This window comes from Hyaena hyaena, unplaced genomic scaffold (assembly GCF_003009895.1).
Source record: "Hyaena hyaena isolate Hyena2069 unplaced genomic scaffold, ASM300989v1 scaffold_36, whole genome shotgun sequence".
Lineage (NCBI taxonomy): Eukaryota > Metazoa > Chordata > Mammalia > Carnivora > Hyaenidae > Hyaena > Hyaena hyaena.
The window spans coordinates 692,209-718,607 of record NW_024080668.1 but is presented as its reverse complement, the minus strand read 5'-3'; the positions used below and the strand labels follow the sequence as shown (position 1 = coordinate 718,607).

Genomic DNA, 26,399 nt, shown 5'->3' with positions numbered 1-26,399 from the left:
AACTCAGACCGTCTTACCTTCCCTGTCCTGTTCTCATAAACACCAGGCGGCCACACACCCTTCCAGTGAGCCGCCGCAGTGTGAGCTAGAATGGCAGCTGTTTCTTAGCTTCATCACCTTGCATGAGACCAACTAGCGGCTCGGGACAGACACATGGTTGGAGACAATGGATGAGAAGGAGCCCAGGAGTCTCCTCTGGCAGGAGGAGGTGTGAGTGTACAGCTACAGCTGTGTGATTAGAGTGAGTAATTAAATTCTGTTAACTGTCCAAGCAATTAATGGTTAGAATGATTATTCCTTCTTCCCTTAATGGTTTTCAATAATTCTTCAGGTTTCCCCTCACAGCACCTCATATAAAGTCAGCTCTGCAGACGCTCTCTCATTATCCTACACTCACTGCTTTCATGGTCCTTACCAACCATTCTTTTCCTTTCTGTTTGCTTCTTTATGGTGTGTCACCAACCCCGCACCCAGAGGTGAAGCTTTGTGAGGACCGGACCCAGTCTCTCCTCTTTACAGCTCTATGCCAGGCACACGGGGCATTTCCCACACTCCGGTGCAGTAATGTGGACTCTCTATTTCCATGATCAACAGAATACATGACACTTTGACATTTTCATCACTATATTATGCATCATTTCAGTTAAGTCTGTTGGATATTTTTATAGACTGTTTTAAATAAAAGGCCTGCCACATCGTAATGAATGACTCTGATGAGGAATAAATGGAAAGCAGGTATCCCAGAGGACATTAAGTTTTATTCTTGTAAATAACACACTCATTTAAAAATTCCTATCACAGTTCTGCTTTTAATAATTAAAAGGATTATCATATATTAGTGGCCCTATGATATATCATACTCTTTCTTTTAACCTTCATTAGATTTTCACAATAACCTTGCAAGGTAAGAACTATATTCATCTGACTGGTGAAGAAAATTGAGGGTCACAGAGATTAAGTACCTTGTCCATTGTCCAAAATTTATAAAAGGAAGTAAGATTCAAACTCAGGTCTGATTCCAAAAGCCAGTTTTCTCACAGGACCAATTAGCCTGCTATTCGCATACAGACTTAATTTCACAAAGCTACTTCTTCCATGTTGCAAAGTTCGTTGACAATATGGCACAAAGATCAACGTTCCCAAATTATATGCAGTGGTGTATGTGGGCAAGGCATTCAGTCTCTTCATCCACAGAAGTTCGTGTAATTCTTATTTTACACCTGCTAGAGCAACTATTTTTGAGATACAGATGCCTCTGATACCATCCTGCCAGGAGCTGACTCAGTTTAAGTTCCTACGTATTATAACAGAAAGGCAGAAGGAGAGAGACTAATTCACTGATATATTCTTTTTCCATGTCGAGGAAAGTACTAGGTCTTACACCACTTGATTTTTTTTTTTTAAACTTTCTGACCCGTAGGAAGCTTTAGCCAGACTTACACAAGTGGGAAGGGACAGGACAAATGATACATTACAAAAAAAGAAAAAAAAAAAAAAGAACATAATCAGTAGTACTTGCCGTGAACAGGAAGACTGCTCGTTGTTAAACAGCGTTCTTTAAATAAATGATGTGTGAATTACCTCCCATAAAAAGAGATCAGAACGTCCTCTGTAACCTGGAAACCATACTCCCTGGGCTGCAAGGATGCTGCAGTCAGAACCCCTACTCCAAGCCTCAAGAATGTTCCAAGCACTGTTCCGTGACTGTGGCCAAGGCACCATGGAAGAAAGAGACTTGCTGGGAAATCTGTCAGCTTCTTGCCTGGTGAATGCAGGCTCTGCAGAAACACAGGGACAAGGAAACTGGGGCAAGGGGCCCAATTATTAAGTGATAAAATGGCAAGCTGAACACTAGGGTTTGGTAAGCCTGACCCTAGCAAAGAGCCTGCAGCCAGAAAGCGCCATGAAGGCTGGCTTGTGGCAGAGCGCTTACCGTCTGGAGCAGCTGCATTTTCTCATGTACAGTTAGGGCTGTGTGACATCCTAAAACAGATCACCATCACCGCACAAGCCTATTCGGACATCTAACAAAAGCCAGGACGAGGTGAAGACTGAAGAAAGCACACTCCCTTTGCCACGGTGTCTGTGCACGCTTTTCAAATTCTTGCTTTTCTCTCTCTTTCTTGAAATGCAAAGGAAAGAAATCAAGTGAAACTGCTGACTAATATAGCTCTGAGGAAGCTGAGGCCTGAGATGGGAAACAGTGAATGTTCAGTCCCACAGAAACCCTGGAGTTTCTTTTTATAACACGCTGCCAGATTACGTTGGAAAGCCAAGAGTCAGCACTTGAGTGTCCACGTTGTGTCCCTTTTGTACAAAGCTCTCCTTCTGCATTCATATCAATAAATGTAGCCTGGACTTTGTCCTAAGGAGTAGTAAGCTAATAATGAATAAGCTTTGGACCATTAAAAAAAAAAAACAAACCCAAAAAAACTCCCATCCCTAAGTATAGGCACTCTGGTGTTCAAATACATTATGCCAGAGACTTTCCCCCTTATCATAAATTTTAATTTACAAGGCCATGGCAACAGTCCTAATGAAGATTAATTACTGCAGTACATTCCATAAAAATCTATCCAGCTTCCATCTGATGGTGAGGCCTTCCGCATATAGAAATGGAACAAAAATGCATCATGTCCTTAATGTTTCTTTTTTAGCTGCTCAGCACTAAAAAGAGATTTGTCAAAAAAAAAAAAAATTGGTCAAAGAAAAGACTGATTGGCTCAGCATCCAGCATTCACTGAACAAACAAGTAAAAGAGCAAAACATGTCCTCTTAGATCAAAATTCTAACAACAAGAAAAGGCCGGCCAGGGGCGGTAAAAAGGAAATAGAAGGCAGAAGTCGCCATCACCCTAATGATCTACATGCATGTTTCCTTCTGAAAAATGCACACGTCATTTGGAACTCGCAAAAGTTCTGCCCCTCGCCTCTCTATTTTTCTGGTTCATAAATCCACTGAGAATTCAATGAAAATAAATGGCCCCCTTTTCCAAATAAATGCACAGGAGCATCTACACAGCATGCACACCCACACCATAATTTTGCATACAATTTCAAGATGTTCAAGAATCCTCAAAAGCTCATCTATAGAAACCAGATTAAGAATCCCTGCTCTGAAGTAATTTAGAAGACATAACATCCATAATTATTTCTCTTCTCTCAGAATAAAAAAAAATTAAACACCCATACAAGTTGGGTTTGTATTATGTATTTCTCTCACTGCCAATGTGTATGTAGAACATTTTGTGCTTCCCAGAAGCACAGTCAGCTTTTCTCCTCAAACTACTTTTCACTCCTTAGTTTTCAATATTCAAGCTCATTCCCTATCCAAACATGTCCCCAGTGTTCCAGGTATCTGGAAGAGTTAACTATAACAGTTTATTCTTACTGCTCATTAGTCTCTCAAATGAAATCAAGAGAGAGGAAATCCAATCTTTAACAAAGCTGTCCACTCCAGAACTACTTACAGGTGAGAGGGGTTCAATATGGTGGCACAGAAGATCCCAAGCCCACTTCTCCTCATGGTCACAACAAATTTTGAAGTACGTATGAAATAATTTCCTCTGAAAAAAGACCTGATAACCAGATGAATCAGAGCCCCCACAACAAAGGATGAAAGAGCAGCACTGAAAAAAGAAGAAGAAGAGACAAAGTCTTGCTTCAACAATACAAAACAGCAACTAAGCTCAGGTGTGGTGATACACAGTCGGGAAGAATCTCAAAGATACAAAACTTTTCCCAAAGAAGTGAGGGAGCTACATCAGGCACTGGAGAGATGAGCCCCCCAAATGCCATTAAAAACTAACGGGCATTACATGTAGGAAAACTGTAGGGAACTGATAAGAGACTTCCTTGCTCTGGGACCCAGGTCAAAGACACCAGTTTGAAAAGTACCTAGATCATACGTGATGGACACCAACTTACTCATCTTCAAGAGTCTGTCAGAGAGACAGGAACTTGATTCAGACCCTTCAGGATATAGCCATGGGTAGGAGTCACTTTTGAAGTCTTATTCTAACTTGTTGGTGTCGATGTTGGTGGGCATCATTTTGGTGGGCATCACGTTGTCACTGGAGGGTGCCCAACTGCTGAGTGCCCTGCCTACCTCCATACCACAGCCAGGCCAGGTAAGAGCCCTGCCCACCTCAGCGCCACAGGAGCACAATGCAGCTGGGCTGGGCAACATCCCCCCACACTCCTGGGCCACAGCTGTCATCCCACCACAGAAGGCAGGCACATGTAACTCATACAGGGGAACGCCCCCCACCCCGAGTTCCTGGTGCAAGTGGCCAGGAGGGATATTGTTTCTGAGTCCCATGGGATATCTCCTAAAGAAGGGCACTCCTTCTGGGAGAGGCAGCTAACTTACCTAATATGTAGAAACAAACACAGAGAGTCAAGCAAAATGAGGAGACAGAGGAATAGAGGACTATGCTCCAAATGAAAGAACAAGAAAAGGCCTCAGAATGGAAGAATGCAGTGAGAACTTCAAATGAGACAGAAGATATAACAAAGTATCAGGCAGAAATTACAAAGCTGAAGAATAATACCTAAACTGAAACATACCCTAGAGGGGCTCAATAGCAGACTGATAAAGCAGAAGAACAGACTAGCAAGCTGAAATACCAAACAATGGAATTCACCTAAATAGTGCAGCAAAAAGAAGTTTCTGTGAGAGAAGATATCTTAAAGGACCTTTGTGACAACATCAAGTGGAATAACATTTGCATTACAGGGGACCCAGAAGGAGAAAAGATAGAAGGGGCCCGAAAACTATTTGAAAAAATAATGTCTGAAAATCTCCCTAATCTGAAGAAGGGAACAAAAATTCAGATCAAGGAAGCTCAGAGAGTTCCATGAGAGACGAACTCAAAGAGATCCACATCAAGACACATTATAGTTAAAATGGTAAAAAAGACTCTCTTCAATGAAGTGGCCAAGTGGCTAAGGGTTAGTGGCCTTGTGGACAGAGGGATACAGACCCTGATAGGCAAGACCACTGCCCTTGATGATGAGTCCAGTGACATGACTGAGAATGTCAAGGTCAAAATCAAAGATAAGGAGGGTATCTCACCTGACCAACAGCATCTGACTTTTGGTAGCAAATAGCTAGAGAATAACCACACTTTGTCAGACTACAATATCCAGAAAGAATCCATCCTGAACTTGGTGCTTCACCTGAGGGGTGACATCATTAAGCCTTCCCTCTCCCAGCTGGCCCAGAAATACAACTGCAACAAGATGATGTGCTTCCAATGCTTTGTTTACCTGCTCCCCTGTGCTGTCAATTGCCACAAGAAGTGTGGCCACACCAACATATTCCACCCCCACCCCCCAAAAAAGGGTAAAACAAGGTCCCTCCACTGGCTCTTCCTTTGCCCACAGGGTAGTCTCCTGCCTGAGCCCCAAGGCCCTGGGACCTCAATGAAGTTGCCCTTTCACACTTTCATTGACTGGGGAGGGGGACGGGGGAAGAGTTAAAGATAGAAATCTCAAAAGCAGCAAGAATAAACTACTTGTTAAGTACAAGGAAAACCCCATAAGGCTTTCAGCAGATTTTTCAGCAAAAATTTTGCTGGAGTAAGGAAGTGGCATGACATATTCAAAGTGCTTTTGAAAGGAAAAAAATTCCAACTAAGAAATTCTCTACTCAATGCAGTTATCATTCAGAATTAAAGGGGAGATTAAGAGTTTTCTAGGTAAACAAAAAGTAAAAGTTCATCACCACTAAACTAGACATACAAAAAATGTTAAAGGGACTTCTTTAGGCTGAAAAGAAATGACACTAATCAGCGATAAAAAAATATATGAAAGTAAAAACCTCACTGGAAAAGGTAAATATATAGAAAAGACAATGGATCAATTATTTATAAAGCTTGCTCTAAGTAAATGACTATGTATGTGCACATATATATAAGACATATTTTTCAGGGCCACCTGGGTGGTTCAGTTGGTTAGTGTCCAACTCTAGGTCATGACCTCACAGATTAAGCTCCATGTTAGGCTCTGTGCTTGGAGTAGAGCTTGCTTAAGATTCTCTCTCACTCTTCCTCTACTTCTCCCCTGCTTGTGCTCACGCTCTTTCCAAAAAAATATATATAAACTTTCTGAATGCATTCAAATTTAGGTTCCTATCAACTTAAAATGAACCATCTATACAAAGGTTGTTATATGAGAACTTCATGGTAATCACACAGCAAAAACTTATAATAAATACATACCAAAAAATGAGAAAAAAATTTAAACATAACACTACAGAAAGCCATCAAACCACAGGAAAAGAGAGAAAAAGAAAGGAATCAGGGAACTACAGAACAGCCAGAAAACAAAGAGAAAGGAGTCCAAACCTAACACTAAAGAAATTCATCATAAGGGCAGACAGTAAGGAAAGAAGGTGCAAAGGAGAATTACAAAAATAACCTAAAAACAATAAACAAAATGGCAATAAGTATACATCTATCAATAATTAATTACTCTAAATGTGAAAATACTAAATATTCCAATCAAAAGACAGAATGGCTGAATGGATTAAAAACAAAAACAAAAAGACCTATCTATATGATACGTAAAAAATAACTACAGAAGTGAGGACTATGCAGGCTGAAAGTGAAGGGATAGAGAAAGACATTCCAGTTTTCAAAAATGGAAATGAAAGCCGATGTAGTTAAACTTCCATCAAAAAAACAGACTTTAAAACAAATACTGTAATGAAAGACAAAGGCCCACATAATGAAAAAGGGGTCAATCCAACAGGAATATATAATATTTATAAATATATATGCATCCAACATAGGAGCACCAATATATATAAAACAAGTATTAACAGACCTAAAGGGAGAAAATGATATCAATACAATAATAGGAACAGGGGACTACGACTCCTCACTCCTACCAATGGTTAGATCATCCAGACAGGAAATCAATACAGAAACACTAGCCTTAAATGATACATCAAACTAGATGAGCTTAATAAATATCTATAGAACATTCCATCCAAAAGAGGCAGAATACACAGTCTTCTCAAGTACATACGGACCAGTCTTCAGGAATGCTCATATGTTAAGACTACAAACAAGTCTCAACAAACTCAAATTTTTAATCATCAAGCATCTTTTCCAATGTATAAAGAAGAAAATGAGCAAAACCACAAAAACACAGAGGTTAAACAACATGCTACTAAACATCCAATGAGTCAATGAAAAAAATAAAAGTAGAAATAAAAAATTACCTAAAGAGAAATATAAACAGAAATAGGATATACCAAAATCTATGGATGGAGCAAAAGTAGTGCTGACAGGGAAGTTCGCAGCTACACAGGACTACCTCAAGAACCGAGAAAAAAAAAAAAAAAAAACAATCTAACATCACACCTCAAGCAAGTAGAAAAAGAACAAATAAAGCTTACAGTTAGTAGAAGGAAGGAAATAATAAAGATCAGAGCAGAAACAAATGAAATAGAAACTAAAACAACAACAGAAAAGATCAGTGAAACTAAGCTAGTTCTTTGAAAAGATCAACAAAATTGATAAACGTTTAGCCAGCCTCATCAAGAAAAAAAGAGACAGGGTTCAAAAAAGGATTTGACAAAATTCAACATCCATTTACGATAAAAACTCTCATTCAAGTGGGTATAAAGAGAATGTACCTCAACATAATAAAGAGCATATTGACAAACCTACAGCTAATATCATTCTCAATGGGAAAAACCAAAAAGCTATTCTTCTAAGATCAAGAACAACAACGCCCATTCTCACCACTTAAAAAAAAAATTTTTTTTTAATGTTTGTTTATTTCTGAGAGACAGAGAGACAGAGCATGAGCAGGGGAGGGGCAGAGAGAGAGGGGGAGACAAATAATCTGAAGCAGACTCTAGGCTTGATCTGTCAGCACACAGGCTGGCTGGGGGCTCGAACTCATGAACCATGAAATCGTGACCTGAGCTGCAGTTGGTTGTTTTATTGACTGAGCCACCCAGGTGCCCCCTCACCACTTTTATTCAGTATAGCACTTCGAGCGTTATAGGCAAGAGCAATTAGGCAAGACAAAGAAATAAAAGTCAGAAGTAATAAGAACCAAAAAGGAAAACATAAAACTGTCACTATTTGTAGATGACATGATATGACAGAAAATCCTAAAGGATTTTCATCAATAAGCTGTTAGAACTAATAAATACATTTAATGAAGTTATAGAACGCAAAATCAATATATAGAAATGTGTGGTGTTTCTACACACTAATGATGAACTGCTAGAAAGAGAAATTAAGAAAGCAATTTCATCTACACTTGCATCAAAAAGAATAAAATATGTACCTAGAAAAAAATTTTAACCAAGGAGGTGAAAGACCTGAATACTAAAAACTGTTAAGACACCATTTATAGATATGAAGACACTAATAAATGGGAATATATTCCATGATCATGGATGGAAGAATTAGTATTGTTAAAATGTCCATATAACCAAAGCAATTTATAGATTCATTGCAATTCCTATCGGAATTCTGATGGCATTTTTCACAGAACTAGAAAAAATAATCCTAAAATTTGTATGGAACCATAAAAGATCCCGAATGGTCAAAGCAATCTTGAGAAAGAAGAACAAACCTGGAGGTATCATGCTCCCTATTTTCAATCATCCTAAAAGCTATAGTCATCAAAACAATATCATACTAGCACAAAAAAGACACATGGGCCAAAGGCATGGAACTAAGACCCCCCAAATAAACTCTCATATATACGATTAATTTGGGACAAAGAAGTCAAGAACATACAATGGAGAAAAGATGTCTCTCCAATAAATGGTGCTGGAAAAACTTGTCAGCCACAAGCAAAAGAATAAAACTAGACTGCTATCTTACACTATACACAAAAATTAAATAAAAATGGATTAAACATGTGAATAGAAGACTTGAAAACATCAAATTCTTACAGAAAAACTTATGCAGTAAGCTCCTTGACATCAACCTCAGTGATGTGCTTGTAGATCTGACTCCAAAGGCAATTGAAACAAAAGCAAACATGAACAAATGGGACTACATTAAACTAAAAAGTTTCTGCACAGCAAGGAAAACCATCAACAAAATGAAAAGGCAACCTATTGAATGGGAAAAGATAACCCCAGTAAGGGGTTAACATGCAAAATGAAGAACGTTTACAACTTGACATTAAAAAAAAAATTAAAATAGGCAGAAGATCTGAATAGACCTTTTTTTCAAAGAAGACATAAAGATGGTCAACAGACACATGAAAAGATGTGCAACAAGAGTAATCATTGCAATTCAAAACTACAATGAGATACTACCTTACAGCAATAAAAATGACTAGTATCAAAAGGACAAGATAGCAAGTATTAGCGAGGATATGACATTGTACACAGATGGTGGGAATGTATACTGGTGCAGCCACTATGGAAAACAGTACAGAGATTTCTCAAAAATTAAGAATTGATCTACCATATGATTCAGCTTTTCCACTTCTGGGTATTTATCCAAACAAAACAAAAACACCAATTTGAAAAGGTATGTACACTGCTATAGGTTTGCTGCAGCATTATTTACAATAAGATACAGAAAAAACCTAAATGTCCATCAATAGATAAATGGATAAAGAAGATGTAGTATAAATAGACAATGGGTTACTACGCAGCCAAAAATAAGAACAAAATCTTGCCATCTGTGACAACATGGACGGACTCGGAGTATATGATGCTAAGTGAAATAAATCAGGCAGAGAAAGACAAGTACTGTATGATTTTGCTCATATGTGGAATCTGAAACAAACAAGCAAACAAAAGAATACCACCACAAGCTCAAAGATACAGAGAACAAATTGTTCTCTGTTACCAGAGGAGAAAGGAGTTACAGGGTAGGTGAAATGTGTAAAGGGGGTCAATTGTATGTTGACAGGTGGTAATTAGACTTTTGGTGGTAATTATTTTGTATCCCATATAACTGTTATATAATAACGTGGTATACATGAAGTCATATAATATTATACACCAATTTTATTGCCACTAAGAAAATACTTATAATGAGAAAGACAGAAGTAAACAAAACCAAAGAACAAAAATGAAAAATCCTAAGCATGGGTACAACCTAGAATTCTAAAAGGGGAGTGGATAAAGAAATTAAGGTGTATAAATAATGGAATGTATACAGTCATTAGCTATGAATCCATTCTACACGAAGTCATGTGAAATGAAGAAAAGGATCACCCTAAGAATATGTCCCTCTTTCTCAACAGTCTTTTCAGTGAAAACGAAGTTGCCATGCACCAGGCTCTGGGCAGCAGCCAAGAGTGCCTTCTTGGGTGGTTCATTACCCTTGCTACATGGTTCTTCTTGGCTTTTTGGCATCCAAGCCATTCATCCACCTTCTTGAAGATCCTAACACTTCTGAAACATGACAAAGTCCCAACTTTCAGTGAGTCACACTTACTCAGTAGCTGGGTAAATGACAGAGACACAGAAAGCACAGAGCAAAAATTGGGCTCTAAGTAAGGTCAAGCTGGGAGCCTCCTAAATCCCAAATCTCCCAAATACATCTTTTCCACCTTAACCCTCCCCCCAAGAAAATAACACCTTCCTTCCTCAATGAGTAGCATCCTTTCCCCTGTAAGTCCCAAGATAAATAATACTGCTTACCCCCACACCCAACCCAACAATCTGCCTTTTAAGTCTCTCCATTCATGCTATACACCACCAGGATATTCTGTTTTGTTTTGCTTTGCTTTGTTTTTAGGGCAATGTCAAAAAGGAGAAAGATAAAATGAACACAATTTAAAGAAAGTAAAATTAAATTAAACTAACTTCTTGTTAACCACAATTCATGTTGAATTCTGGTCAAAGCTCAATGAAATCTGATAGTCTGTGGAACTTTGTACTTCACAGATAAGAAGAGATGATGGAGATTTTCCCTTGAAAGCTGTGAGGCATATTACAATCAGGGATAAATCTCCTGAAGTTAAAAAGAGTGAAAGGAAAGAATGGCAGGCACACAATAAAGTCAATATGTCATTAAGCTGAACTGACTTCTTTCCCCATCTGCCACCCACAACTGGATCTACCAACGAACAGGGATTCAAGTAAATGGAAACTGTAGTCAACAGTATTTTTCTTTTCATAATCACCTAGACTCTGAGGGAAAAAAAGTTTTTGTAAATAATCCTCCCCTAGATTCAACACCAACAATTCTACCAAAATTCATATAAAATATGTAATGTGCCATGCCCAGTCCCAACCAAAAACAGTTAAGCAGAAATGAAAATGCTTTCCAGGCACTTTTTTTGCCCAGAAATTCATCTCTGAGTCACACAAATTTCTGTTGCAGGTGGAAAGCATTTCACACATTACAAAGCCGACTGTTAAGTCTTAAAAGAGAAGTTGCGAAGCAAGATTTACTGAAGAAATATCACAGAACAACAGGAGGAGAAACCATGTGGATCACCTCCAGGCAGGACAGAACTCCTAAAGACACGCAAGTTCACTCAGTAACAGAAAACTAACATGGAACACAGTTTAAATTTTTTTTATTTTTTTATTTTTATTATTATTTTTTTTAATTTTTATTTATTTCTAGGAGAGAGAGAGACAGCATGAGCAGGGGAGGGTCAGAGAGAGACGGAGACACAGACTCTGAAACAGGCTCCAGGCTCCGAGCTGGCAGTCAGCACAGAGCCTGATGCGGGGCTCGAACCCACGAACCGCGAGATCATGACCTAAGCGAAAGTCGGACGCTTAACCGACTAAGCCACCCAGGCGCCCCTGTTTAAATTTTTTTTAATGTTTATTTTTGAGAATAAGAGACAGAACACTAGAGGGGGAGAGGCAGAGAAAGACGGAGACACAGAATCCAAAGCAGGTTCCAGGCTCTGAGCTGTCAGCATAGAGCCGGACACCGGGCCCGAACCCACAAACTGCAAGATCATGACCTGAGCTGACGTCGGCCGCTTAACTGACTGAGCCACCCAGGTGCCCCAACATGGAAAACAGTTGAAAAATAAAAGAAAACCCCAAACAAATGAAAAATCAGATAAAAATCCTTTGTCAATCTTTTGATGCAGAGCTGTATCACACAAGCCAAAAAGAACAGCTCCTGAGACTGGATGCAGTTTATTCTGCATAGGAAAAGGCATCAATCCATACAGAAGTTACCATGTCTAAATTATGCCAATAGTCTCAGTACAAATTTTAGATGTAATTGGTCTTATGCCACCTAGAAAAATCTACCAAACACTCCACCAATATAACAATTCTTTATAAAGCAACCCGCCGTGGCCAGAGACTGTGGTCCGTGAAGAAAACACTGAAGTATCAGGCAGTAAAAGTCTAACCACAACCTTTTTCTCTTTACTTTTTTTGTTTGAAAAAGGTTAGGATTATAAATATTAAAAACGTAATTTGACTGGATAATGAATATCTTGAACACCCAGCTGCTTCTTTTTTCACCGTATTCACTACTTTGCAAATTTTCATCATTAGCAATTCACATGAAGATGGCCATAAACCAAACATGATGAATGCTACCAGATACCCAAAAATTAATCTTATATTGCATGCTCAGAACCAAATCTCTCAGCTTGTTAGGCACAGCTTAGGAACAATTTTATTGAACAAAGCGTTTAAGTGAAATATGGTTAAAGATACTCTCGCTCCACTCTTTAGAAGGGCAACCTAACTTCTCCTGCTCAGGTAAGACTTAAAGCTTCCTTCAGGTTTAGTTTAGATGTCACTCCGTTCAGGGAGCTCTTCTAGATTCACCAAGCCCAGGTTAGACATCAAGTGCTCTCTGTGCTCATCCCCCACCTGCCCTGCTTTGCTGGCCCCCCCAGGGCACAGATCACAGCACATACCCATCACATTTTCTGTAATTACATGCACAGCTGTCTGTAACCTCTGCTGAACTAAAAACTGTGACAGTAGGAAAGGGATTTTTCTTTATGTTTTATCCTCTGCACCTGCACTCACTATGCCTGGCACATGATGACTTACTAAAAAATTCTTAGTTGAAAGAATAGATGGAAGAAATATTACAAGTTGGAGATTAACAGATAAGAGGATATTTTTAATCCTTAAATAGGTATAATGTGATTGAAATAATACAGAAGGTTCTTACTCCAGTTCCTGGCACCACACAGAGAAGATGGCCAAATATTTTTATGATGAAAGCAGTAGAAAAACACTGTATATATAGCCTGTTGGGGTGATAAATAAAAAATCACTTAGTAGCACAAAGTAGAGGTCTTTATTCCTGTGAAATCTTTATCGTTCTTCCTCAGTATCAAAACTCACTAGGGGCAAGAACACGATTCAGTGCAGTTCCTAGCAGACCAATGCATTCTACGGTGTCACAAAGCCTCCTTCAGCAACGAGCCAGCTAGGTCTTCTATCCAAGTTTCTATTTTAGCAACAGCAACGACGATGACAACGAGCAAGACAAATGCTAACACACTGCAGTAACTCTACCTATGCTAATTCCACAGTTAGGAGGAACTAGAAGGAAAGCTACCGGGTAAAGCACAGCCTGGGCCAGTGTGTGAGGAGGAAAGAAGAGGAAAGAAACCACACCGTGTCAAAGCGAGCTCTCCCTTCTCTGTTTTCAAAAGTAGCACAAGGAAGCTTACAGCTTCTGATGGAGTTCTGGCACCTGCTGCTGCTGAGCCCGCTGGCCATGGGGTACAGTACTGTTCCTCCTACTTCACAGCTCTCTTTCTGAGGATAAATGAGCTACTAATGAGAGCATTCTTAAGGCTCCTTCAAAGGAACTCAAGGTCACATTATCTTCACTGTCCCTGGGACATTTATCAAGAGGTCTCTTTTTGTCATTCTAACTTAAAGAAGCCAAATCCTGCACGTCAGAATGCCTCAGGGATCAGTGGTAGAGCTGGCAATTTTGAGAAGTCTACAGAGGGATAAGGATGGCTTAAACGCTATGCTGTGCACTGCGCTGAGGAAAATGGAGGTACACTATTTAAAACCCTATCACGCCTCCCTGAGGAAGAATTATTGACCTCGGATTCAGTCATTCCCCACCACATCGGGCTCTCCTTTGCCTACTTCCTAATGACTAAGTGTCTTTCCATGTAGAGAGACAAAAGTGTTACTCATGCTGAATATTTATGGTGTCACTGACGTGAGGGAAAAAGAAACTACCCAGAGGAAACTTTGAAAGAAACTAGCTCATGCTACTTATTTTGAGACTCACAGCCATTTGCTAATTGGTGCTATCTGGTCCCATAAAAGTAAATTCGTATTGGAAAATGCGAACTTAATAACCAAGGAATAACCTACTGGGAGAGAGAAGATGACCAAGAAGCTGAAACACTCACTGTTCCTGCAATTACCAAGCTGAGGGTTAGAACAGCGCAGCAAATAAAACCTGTGAACATGCCAGGAGAGCCCTCTAAAGCTGACATCACAAAATCCCTAGCATCTATCCTTGTTTATGAGAGGTCAAGGAAAACAGACGCAGCCAAACTGGAGCAAGACAGTAACAGCGCATTAGTGCTATTATTACAAATAGTGGTAGAAAACGGCAATTACTACTGTCAAAACCATAGTGTATATGGATTTACTTGTGAATACTTTTATCTATCTAAAAACAATTCTGGTTTTTAGTTTACACTATCTTTATTCATTTTCAGTGAGGTCATTTTAACAGAGAAGGGAAACGGGAGAAAAATAGAAGTAGACTATAAATAGGAATTTCATGCATAGGCTACTGCTTGTAACTACCCCATATCCTGCCTTTGTTCCGGAATGGCAAGTAGGTTTTACCTTGGGTGGGAATCCCAATGGACTGATATAGGCCATACTGAGAAGGACTGCTTGGGCTCTGTGGAAAGGAATACAGACAAAGTATATCCTGGACGAGGCACGGAGAGATCAACCACCAGTAATATGGACCTGCCATCCTGGGTCTAGTCCAGTGGGAGATGTTGCTCCTTGAGGGATATGTGGCAATGTGTGAAGATATTTCTGGTTGGCCCAGGTGGCGAAGCAGTGGGGCAGCACTGGTGGCAGACTCCAGGGATGATGCTCAACAGTTCACCATCACTCCCAACCCACCAGAACAGAGAACTATCTGGGCCAGAATGTCAGTAATGTTGAAGTCAGGAAACCATGATTTAGTCAAATCTATCCTACACTTAGTTCATGGATCAAGTTCATGGACCCAAATGACATAAAAGTGGTCTTCAGATAGTGTTCCTGAGCTATGCTTCCTAAGGCTGGAATAATTCTATATAACTTCACTGGAGTATCAGAACTACAGAGTCGATGTAATTTACACAGGTTACAGTGATCTGCCCCTTAGTATTGGGATCACAAATTATTTTATCCCTTGAAGCCTTGGTTTCTTCATCCATTAGAAGAGAGGGTTAGACTAGATAATCACTGTTATCATAAATAAAAACAAAACTGCTGGAAAGTTCCTTATATGTGCTAAAGGGAATGAGCCCTTATTGATGATACTCCTCAACAAAAGACGATTTCTTCAGTTTAGGACAAATTTGCCAATTCCTTCAATCCTTGTTAATGCAGACTTACTAGCTGTGCTGAAATTAAAACTGTTTTAATTTTCATGGAATGCTTAATTATTTTCCATCTGAACATTTTTCTTTAAGTTGAGATGCTCTGGTATCTCAAGGTATTCTGACCTTCTCATCCCTCACTATTACACTATCTGAACTTGGCTTCTCCAGTTCTCCAACCATCTCTTCTATCATCTCCTGTGTCATTTAAACTATTAGGGCCAATCATATAGCTGCTTATAATTATACTTCTCTTTTTTTACTCTATAAAACTCCTTTATCAATCAATTAATCGATTCAAATACTTCAGGGCCTTCTCTGTGCCTATGATAGTAACATTGGACACAGGAGTAGAGGCAAGAGCTGGATGTGTTGGTACAAAAGACAGTTTCTAGCTCTGAAGCATTTACAGGCTAATTAAGAAGATGAAACACATGAAGCTATTAGAGAACAAGTCATATTAATGAGGTAGTAGCAGGGAAATGTCACTATGAGGGTAAGAAATGCCACAAGAATGAAATGAAATGTCTACTGCACACAGATTAAGGATGACCCAGAAGCTATCATAAAAAATGTTAGGGAAAAGTCCTTATAAATCACGTGCAGAAGGAATGCTGACATCTGGCCAATGACTTCAAAGGCTGGTTCTGTGTTTTAAGGTATATGAGACAGATATGCAAAGTACGGCTGAATAACAAACTGTAAGAACCAATGAATGTTCTCTCCAGAAAGTAAAATTACACACAAACACTTGGAAGTGTTAAAAAAGAGACAACAGGCCCAAAACGAAGTTACTTGTGCCAAGCCCCATATCAGCAAACCAAGATACCTAACCTAGTTGCAGCTTCAGCCTCTTTCAGGAAGGTGACCTATAGCCAGTCAATCTGCAATCACCTGGTTGGCACTAGCCAGGTCATCTGCCCAACGACCATTTCCATCCCCAACAGGAAGGTGACCTTGTCTGAAACAATCCACTCTTTGATTTAAAAAAAAAAAGTCCTTTTCCTGCTCCCCTCTACCTATACCTTTCATTTTTTAAAGCTCTTCAGACGGTCTCTGTATCTGCTAAATGGATGCTGCTTGATTCATGAATTGTTGAGTAACCCCATTAAAATCTTTAAATTTCACTCAATTGAATTCTCTCTTTTGAAAGAAATTAATCATGTAAAGCCACACATGTTGACTTAGATCACATCTATCGAAATGGAGATCCCACAAACCAACTCTGAAGAAGGGACATTTATTTTAAAACATAAAGGGCAGCACACTTAACCATACTGATAGTTCATCAAGGTCTCAACATGTGCACCAAGGAACTTTCTGAAGCAAAGTGTGCATATTCACCCTCAAAGGTCAATTTCAGGACTATGCCCCAAACTGAAGTTATTTAAGCCTTATGGCACACATTTATATATTTTTCTAAAACCTAATAAAATTATTTTCACCTCTGGTGCCTCCTGTGGTATTGAAGCTGTTATGTCCACTAGAAATACTAGAAAGCTATTGTGTCCACTAACCAGCTGACCAATAGCTAATGTCTCAAGTTTCTGGTATCACTTGGGAAGGCTACAATTTAGATGTCATTTCAGTATTATAAGAATAATCCTATGTTTAAATGAACACAAGATCAAAATAAAGATTAACTCTGAAACAATCCCCTGTTGCACTTAGAGGATAATCTGTTTTTGAGATTTTTTTCATAATGGTCTTACTCAAAACCATATTCTGGCTCTTAGTGGCATCTCTCTCCAACTCGAAAGTCACCCAGCAGGTGGTCAGAGGTTCCTTCAAGCTTCCTCTTTCCTTCAATCTGTCATGACCTCATCTATCATTAGTATCTCCCTTCTGCCTAAGGAGGCTCATTGGCTTAGAATGGCCATGAAGTTCAGTGCCCTCAGCTTTTAAATCAATACAATCTCAATTTAATCTAATACACAGTACTATGAAAACAAATGCTTAGCAAATCAACTGTTATTCAATTTATCGCATTCCATCTGTTTCTGGTATGGTCACAAATAAGTCCATGTTGCAAATGAACAGATTTTAAATTGAGAGAATTTGTCAAGCACTGTTTATGTATAAGTTTTCCATTATTTTGTGTATTTGTTACTTAATTTTATATCAAAGAATATGAAAGTATAACTGCTCAGAATCCTTTGACAGTGAATCAAAATAAAATTTTGCCTCTGTTTGCATTAAATGTACACTAGTGCACCCAGTATTTAAGCATAAAGGATCCAGAAGGAGAGAGATATGAAGAAAGAAAAAAATAACTCTTATTAAAACACTCTTACAACTAACAGTGATTACAGAAATAAGAGCGCCCCTAAAATAATGAGAAGACCATGTGACACTGGTCTCTACACATCCTTTGGATTCAAACCAGAAGACCCATATATTTAGTGCTACCAAAAGTAAAAACATACCTAATTTTATTCTCCATATCGTCACTATCGGATTCTTCAGAGCTTCTGTGCTTATCTGGATCTGGAAGCGTGCTTGGATCAAATCCATCATCATCATCATCGCTCCAATCCAGAAAGGCTTCCTCTTCATCTCTGGCCTAAAAAAACACGAGGGAAACTGTGGTGTAAGAAAACAGCTGATGATAATCAAGTCTTATTTCTAGACCCAAATAAATGCTTCTCTAATTAAGAACCTCAAATTGGAAGACCTCTATTCTGGTGAAAGCCTCTATGTGACTTTCAGAATGATAATCATTTGCAAAGAGAAAGAAAACCCATGTTGTTTCAAAATTATAAGGAAAATATGGTTCAGAAAGTAAATCACCATTAAGTCCCTTAAAACAGCATGGGGAAAACTGTCAATTTTATTACTTCCACATAATTTAACTGTTAAAGAAATAAAGAATAAAATAAAGCTGTTTTAGTGGTCCTGTCCACACAAATGTAAATTTCAAACCTCCCCAAAATATGTGAAAACATAAAAGGCCAGAAGAGAGGGTACAGAGACTCCTGTTGTCTGATGACTTTATGACCACAGTAATCTAAGTGTTAAAATTAACAATCAGATCTGTATAAGCTAATTAATAATGAGTGTTCTAAATTCAACTATAAGTATGAAGACACTAAAAACAATGGAAAAAGGAGAGAAATACCAAGAGACAGGAAACACAGTAACACATGGAAGAGGATGGGAATAATTCAGTTTCATGCAAGCAGGTACATAGGTGGGAGTTTTTTTTTAATTTGGTTTTATTTTATAGTGGTTATTTTTGTCAAAGAACAAAGTAATGTAATGTTAATTTAAACTTACTACGCGTTTATGTAATGACCACCCTTTATAGAACATTTATTTCTGGCACATTGTGCTTCTTGTCTACTAGGTTACAAAACCAAAACAAGCATCACCACATGCATTTAACAGATTATAAGCAGGACTTTAAAAAAATATATTCTGGATGAGATTCTGGACTTAAAAAAAATAATTCTTCACACCATATGAGACAAATGTCAATGATTCTGTTTTCAAATGTTTAATGTTCTTTCCCAGAAAGTGACTAACAACTCAGAATAGCATAGCAAGTGACAGTGCAGGCCACCATAGAGGCCCTCTCACACTTTCTGAACATCTCTCCCTCAATAACCTCTAAACACAACAAGAGGAGGAAGAAGAAAAGAAAAGAAGGATTAGTCACCACTTCAAAAGGCCCCTATTTCTTTCCTGGTAAAGCTCCCTGCTGACAATAACAGGGCTAAACAAAATACATCAAAGTGGGGGAGGGCTGTCCTCAGAAGCAGGAAGCAGCACCCTCCACAGCACACTACATGGTCTACTTGGAAATAATCAAGGATATCAACAAAAACTGAATGCCATCATATGCTCAAAAACACTATCTCCTGGGCTACAAGATCTTTCCAATTTTCCATTCTGATGCTCTCAAAGGAATCTGAAGACAGAGCAGACTCAAAACTACTCTCAAGTTTTTTGGTTTTAGGACACCTTTACACTTAAAAAGTATGAAGGACTCCAAAGATCTATGAACGTGGATTGTAACTACTGACATTTACTGTATTAGAAATTAAAACTAGGATTTAAAAATATTAATTTACAAGTAACAATAAAACTCACTATATATTAACATAAATGCATATTTTATGAAAAACAGCTATAATTTCCCCACAATAAACGAACATTGTTTTATATTTTTGCAACTTTCTTTAATAACCAGTTTAAAAGAATGTCCAAATGTATCTCTGCCTTCACAGTGTGTTGCTCTGAGTCAAGTATATGAAGAAAATCCAGTCTCTCTGAGATAGATAGTTAGGAAAGGGAGGAGTCATTTAATAGCCTTTCTTGGTAACTGTACTTCCTTTTCTTTGATAACACAACCATTCCTAAGTTTTCTTTCTTCCTTCCCTCCTCCCTTTTCTTTCTCCTTTCTTTTTTTTTTTTTTTTTTGAAAGAGACAGAGCAACCATGAACAGGAAAGAGGGACAGAGGGAGAGGAAGCTGGGAAGGGTGGGGTGGGGAGCAGAGAAAGAGAGAATATGAATCCTAAGCAGGCTCCATATACAGCATGAAGCTTGAGGCAAGGTTCAATTCCACAGCCCTGGCATCATGACCTGAGCTGAAATCAAGAGAATGCTCAAGCAACTGAGTCACCCAGGTACTCCAGTTCATAACAAGTAGTTGCAATGTAGAATCTGAAGCCATTCTGTACTGTTAAATTAAAATCCACTGGTCTACTTTTCACTTTGAACATATCCTTTACCAGTGAATGATTGCATAACATCATCCATCAGCTATTTGGAAAATATTGGTTCACTGAAGTATACAGATCTTCCTTATGTGGATCTTCAAATGTTGACACATTATACAATATTTTTTTAAATCACATTTGTTAATATCACCATTGATATCCTAAGAATTGCCTTTCAAAGTATGGGGAAGCTATTGGTGGATACAAGCTTTCCAAAATTCTAATTTTCTCTTAAAATCTTGTATTTTATGATTAACAGCAAATATTTTTAGTTTTTCCCTTGAAATCCAAGCAACAAGTATCATTTTCCTCTAGTTCTTTCAACCATTTCTCTTTATCATAGAGGAATTTTACCATATTATGTCTGGGGCAAGGTCTTCTTTGTGTTCATCTTTCTTGGGGCTCTGCAAGCTTCTTGGATCTATCATTTCATGTTTTTTTGCTAAATTTGGGGAGAATTTGGTCATTATTTCTTCAAATATTTGTATGCCTCTTTGTTATCTCTCTTTCCATGATTGCAAGGACATATAATATTGGCCTACTTCACAGTTCTCTGAGCTCTTGTTCACTTTTCTTCAATCTTTTTACTTCGTGTGTGTTTTTTTTTTTTTTTAATTTTCTTTTTAAGTAATCTCTACACTCAGTGTGGGGCTTGAACCCACCACCTAGAGATCAAGAGTCACACACTCCACCAACTGAGCCAGCCAGGTGCCTCTCTTCTGTTCTTTGGACAGAGTCATTTCTACTGGGTCTTCAAGTCTGCTATTCCCTTCTTCCAATATTTCCAAACTACTTTTGAGTCCATCTAGCAATTTTTTTAAAAAAGTAATTGTGCTTTTCAGCTCTAGGACTTCCAAGTCTGCTTGTTTTGTTTTAAACATAGTTTCCATTGCTCTGAGATCATCTCTCTGCTTATTTCATTCATACTATATTTTCCTTTAATCCTCTGAACATACTTTCCTTTAATTCCTTGAACATATTTAAAATAGCAGCTTTGAAATCTCTGCTTAAATCAAATTAGGCCTAACAGTTTCTTTGAACACCTTTCTCTTCAGTATGGATAACATTTTCCTAATTACATCTCTAGTATTTTTGTAGAAAAATAGACATTGCTGATACGGAAACAGAATTCTTTCCCATTTTTCTGAAACTACTGGATTTATATTGTATTAGGCAGTTACCTTACTTGGATTCAAACTGCAAGCTGTCTCTAACCCAAGGTGCTCAGCTGCTTATATCTCTGCTTTGTTCTTGTGGTTTCCGACTGCTGCTTTTTTAGCCTGGCTTCCTACGGGTCTCCCCTGAGCCTATAAAATTTGACACTCAGCCAAGGATTTAAGCAGAGTTAGGCTCACCTCTCATGGTTTCCTCGTGTGTGAGAATTACTCTAATTTCCACCTGCTCTGTGGGCTTTGAGACCTATGTTCTGACACTTCACACAGAGTATTTAATTTAACTGCATTTTAACACCTAATACCATTTAATATGCTCCTTTAGCATTTATTATGTATCACGTGGCCATAAAATATCTATAACAGAGAAAAAAGTTAGACAGTGAGACTTAGTATAAATATCTCATTCAATATTCCAGTGTACGTATATAACTATTTGAAGGAAAATACTAAGAATGATGAAAGCATTTGTTAATATAACTCTTCCAATTAACATTACATTTGGGTTTTGCTGCTTCCTGATAAGATGATCACACTGTCGATGCCTATACCATACTGTCTGTACTGCATTAACACCTTAAGTCATGACAATGACAAATGAATTTACGTTGGCAATCACTCCTTCAGAAACACAATTTCAACCTACTAGAAGTGTAAGGACGATGGGAAAAAAGGCATTTTTATATTGATCATTCTTGCTTAGTTCATTCTTTGTATGGTCAGAAATACAGAACTATAAAATATATCTGTAATATGAAAAATATAATGTGCTCTGTGATATAAAAAATATGTGCTTTCTTGATGCCTTCAATTTATTAAAAAATAAAATAAAAACACTATCATTTACAACAAATATAAAGCATAAGTAAAAGTCACTAGGAGTAGTGCCATAATGAAAACATTCTGGAGAAAAGTACTATGTCTTTCTCGTAAGGTCTAGTTTATATGCTCCTTCTAGCTACAGAAGGTAGGGGGGGAAAAAAAGGATGTTGTAGCTGCTTTTGTGATTTTCTTTGTTATTCCACAGATCATTTAAAAGAGCATTTATAAAAAAGCACTATACTTCTTTTTATCTCCTTTTGGGCTCACTTTCAAGAGAACACAAATACTCTGATGTACCTATCATCTCTCAACTAACTGACTGTGACACCTCTGTGTGTTAGAACCCCAAGGCTAGAAACTTAGGGCAAAAGGGAACTATTTAAGCATTTTGGCAGGAAAGTAATTAAATTTTTTCCTTAGAGATGTTACACTTTGACAGCAATGGGAAGAGTGGTTGGAGGATATATTATCTGAAGGTAAGATATTGGTTTAAAAACTATAATAATCCAAGTGGAATGAGGGATTCAATGAAATACGTAGCCATGGGAGATGGAGGTGGGGACAGGTTTGGGAGATGGTAAGGAGGAAAATCAACCATGTTCTGTGGACTACATAGGTACGTAATATATTCCTGGGAATCAATATGCACAGAAGCATAATGGTATATGTCAAATGTGGTTTCAGAAGGCAACTTGGTAAATACTGTAAAGGTGCCTTACAAAAACACCTTTATTCAAGGCTCCATGACTAGGTTCTGGGTGAATGAGTGAATGAGACAAAGGCTCTATCTTGACCATAAAAGGAACTGTTTCAGGAAAGTCACCCATGGAGAAGCACTAGTATGAAAGCCAGGTTCTACTCTTCCTGGGGAATAGCCCATCAATAGTGAATGAACTCCACTGGCCCTGCTAAATGCCCAATATCACCCAGAATCAAGTCTTCATGTTATGGACCCTCTAACATGTAGCTGATTGATTATGGATCCTAAATGTCAACATGTTCTCTTGAGGTACTTTCAGGCTGAAAGATGCAAGCACTCCCGCGCCTCACTAACTAATCTCTCTCTCACCTCTTCCCCCAACCCCAGCTCAAAACAAAACCAGAACCCCTACTGTCACACCTGTTCTCCTCTCTTCTCTCTTACGGCCCTGACAAATAAGGCCTCACACACACACACAGATCTGGGCCACCTCTAGGAACTGGCTGTTCCTGAAATACAATTTCAGAACCTCTGAGGAAAATATTTCACCTAAAGTAAGAATGGCTTTTCCTAAAATAGTTACTTGGATGACTCAATTATAAGTAGGACAGAAGAAAATATCTGAGAAAGGAATGTAGCCCAACTGACTTCTATTTTGTTTTTGGTTTTGAGAAACGTAAGAAACATAGATGTGAAGTATCGCCCTCCAACAACAAATTCACAAAGGGCTCTGACATACTTCATCTTACATGATTTGCAAGCCCTATGAAGTAAGAAGATAACTATTGTTCTCGTTTCCAAATTGAAAAAAAAAAACTGAAATTTAGAGGACAAAATAACTGAACCAAAGTCACATGAGCCTGGATGTACACTATGTCTTCTTTTGTATCACCCTGAATCTCAATTTTTCCCCATGAATCTCTGGATTTGCTGCTGGTACAATTATTTTTTCGGAAGAGAGCATATTTTATAAGCTTCCTAAAACATGGGGTGCTGCTTTCTATGCAGCCTGCAGGCACCCCCCTCCACTCTCAATGCCCTGGTCTCCCTGGTGCATCCTCAGTGTCTCCTGGATGCAATCCCACATGAGCTTCCTCATGAGGCTCCCCAGAACCATTCTTCCCCTCTCTCTGATCACATCAATTCTCCACGTTGTAATCAGAATGTTGTTGTTTTTTCCTAAGTTCCAAATCTGATCGCAGCTACCATCTGCTTACAACCTTTAGGACACCACTTCTTCCGGGTTCCAGCCCAAGTCAAGCCCTTTCTCACCTCAGGGTCCTCCCACTGGGTATTTTGCCACGCAATCTTCTTTCACTTCCTCCTGCCCGGTGTATGGTGGGTTTTGACACCAAACGTGGTATCTTTTCGACACCAATTTTCTATCGCCAAACGAGTATCCTGGCAATTCAATTCTGACACTATGCAGGGTTAGCAGAGACCCCACAGGTAAAGGGCTCAGTCCCACAAGACTGCCAACACAACAGATGCCAGCTGCAAATGGGGCCCCCAAATAACCTGTACTTCTCCCTAGCCAACTACAAATTCAGGGATTCTCACGCTGCTCTTCCTCACAGGTTCAATGGTTCTGTAGAATAATTCAGAACTCGGAGAAGTGGCCTGCTTATGACTGCTGGTTTATTTATTCTAAAGGTTGCAACTCGGGAACAACCAAATGGAAGAGAGACCTAGGGCAAGGTATGGTGTGAGGAGGGGGTGCACAGCTTCCAGCCCCTCTCCAGGGGGGCTACCTTCCTAGCACACAGACATAGTAACCAACCTGGAAGTTCCTGCTGTTCAAGACGTTTTTGGGGTGTTGTTCTGTTTTTTTTCTTTTATTTTTTTTATTTTTATTTATTTCTAGGAGAGAGAGACAGCATGAGCAGGGGAGGGTCAGAGAGAGAGGGAGTCACAGACTGAAACAGGCTCCAGGCTCTGAGCTGGCAGTCAGCACAGAGCCCGATGCGGGGCTCGAACCCGCGAACCGCGAGATCATGACGTAAGCGAAAGTCGGACGCTTAACCGACTAAGCCACCCAGGCGCCCCTTGTTCTGTTTTTTAATGTTTACTTATTTTGTGAGAGAGAACACAAGCAGGAAAGGGGCAGAGAGAGAGAGAGAGAGAGAGAGAGAGAGAGAATCCCAAGCAGGCTCTATGACAGCAGCACAGGGCCTGAGGAGGGATCCAATCCCAAAAACCGTGAGATAATGACCCAACCCAAAACCAAGAGTCAGCCACCTAATGGCTGAGCCACCCAGGTGCCCCATGTTCATAAGTTCTTATAACTCAATTTCCAGGCCCAATTTCCTCCCAAGAGATGGGAGGTGGGGCTAAAAGTTCCCATCCTCTGATCATGAGCTGTCTTTCTGGTGACCAGTCCCCTTCTAAAGCTATCTAGAGATTCCTCCAGTTACCCTGTGAACATAAACTCAAGTGTGCTGGACAGGGACTCCTTATGAGTAATAAAACACTCCTATCACTCAGGAAATTCCAAATATTTTAGAAGTTCAGTGTCCTGAACCAAGAACAAAATCAAATAGATTTTTTATTATACCACGTGGTTAACTCCAAGTCATCAAGTCTCAGATTAAACATTTCTAAACATCATCCTTAGTAAAATTTCCTGTAGATTTGTCTTCAGTGCTACACCTAGAATGAATTCGTTATTCAACGTCCATATTCCTTCCTAAGCAGTAGGTTCCAGGGGAGTAGAAACCATGTCCTTTTACCACTGTTGAAATCAATTTCCAGGCCCAAGATGGAGGCACGCCTACCTGGGATGCCACATGAGCAAATCACAACTCTTGTGTCTCGGTAAATGCCCTGTGTGAGCAAAAATGCACTGTACCCAGTCAGCTAACCCCCAAGTGCCAAGCCAACTCTAGGCCTTCTTAATGGAACACGGTTATGTGGCCCCAATCAATCAAATTTTATTTTTCCTCTTCCTTCTTCTTTATCTTGTAAACACTTCCTGCCTTCCATCCCATTCTGCAGTTCTCCAAAAGGAGACTGCCTACTTCATGACATGTTAAACAAAGCTTGTATCACCTGAATTTTCTTCATTGAACGTGCTTAACATTGCTCGCTGATGTAATCAAAAGGCACAGAGTAGGTTCTCAAATATTTGATAATACATATTTAATGTGAAAATATTAAAGTGGGATACAATACTATTATTATCAAGTATATACTGATTATAAAGGTTTAACACTAGTTAAGTGAGAAATCTCATCAATTTAGACCTTACTGTATGATTTTTATTGTTAATTGTCAGCCACTTAGGTCTCAGTTTCCTCAAGTATAAAATAGACATATTTTACAGTATTTAGGCAAAAGGAAGGTGATAATGACTCTAACTGCAGATGCTTGGAAAATACGCAATCAGCATCTTAAAAAGAAAAAGTGAGTGGTCAGTAAAGAAGGATGAATGTGTGATAATGCCCATAAAATAACAA

At 38.9% G+C, this 26,399-nt stretch overlaps 1 protein-coding gene across 1 annotated transcript in view; it reads right to left on the bottom strand.

Moving 5' to 3' along the window:
• The window catches only part of DDX10 (DEAD-box helicase 10), a 294,804-nt gene that overhangs the window by 22,298 nt on the left and 246,107 nt on the right, over positions 1-26,399 (bottom strand). Inside the window, exon 17 of the mRNA XM_039229231.1 lies at positions 17,954-18,090. Coding sequence (XP_039085162.1) covers positions 17,954-18,090 — 137 coding nt within the window. The remainder of the gene's footprint in view (positions 1-17,953; positions 18,091-26,399) is intronic.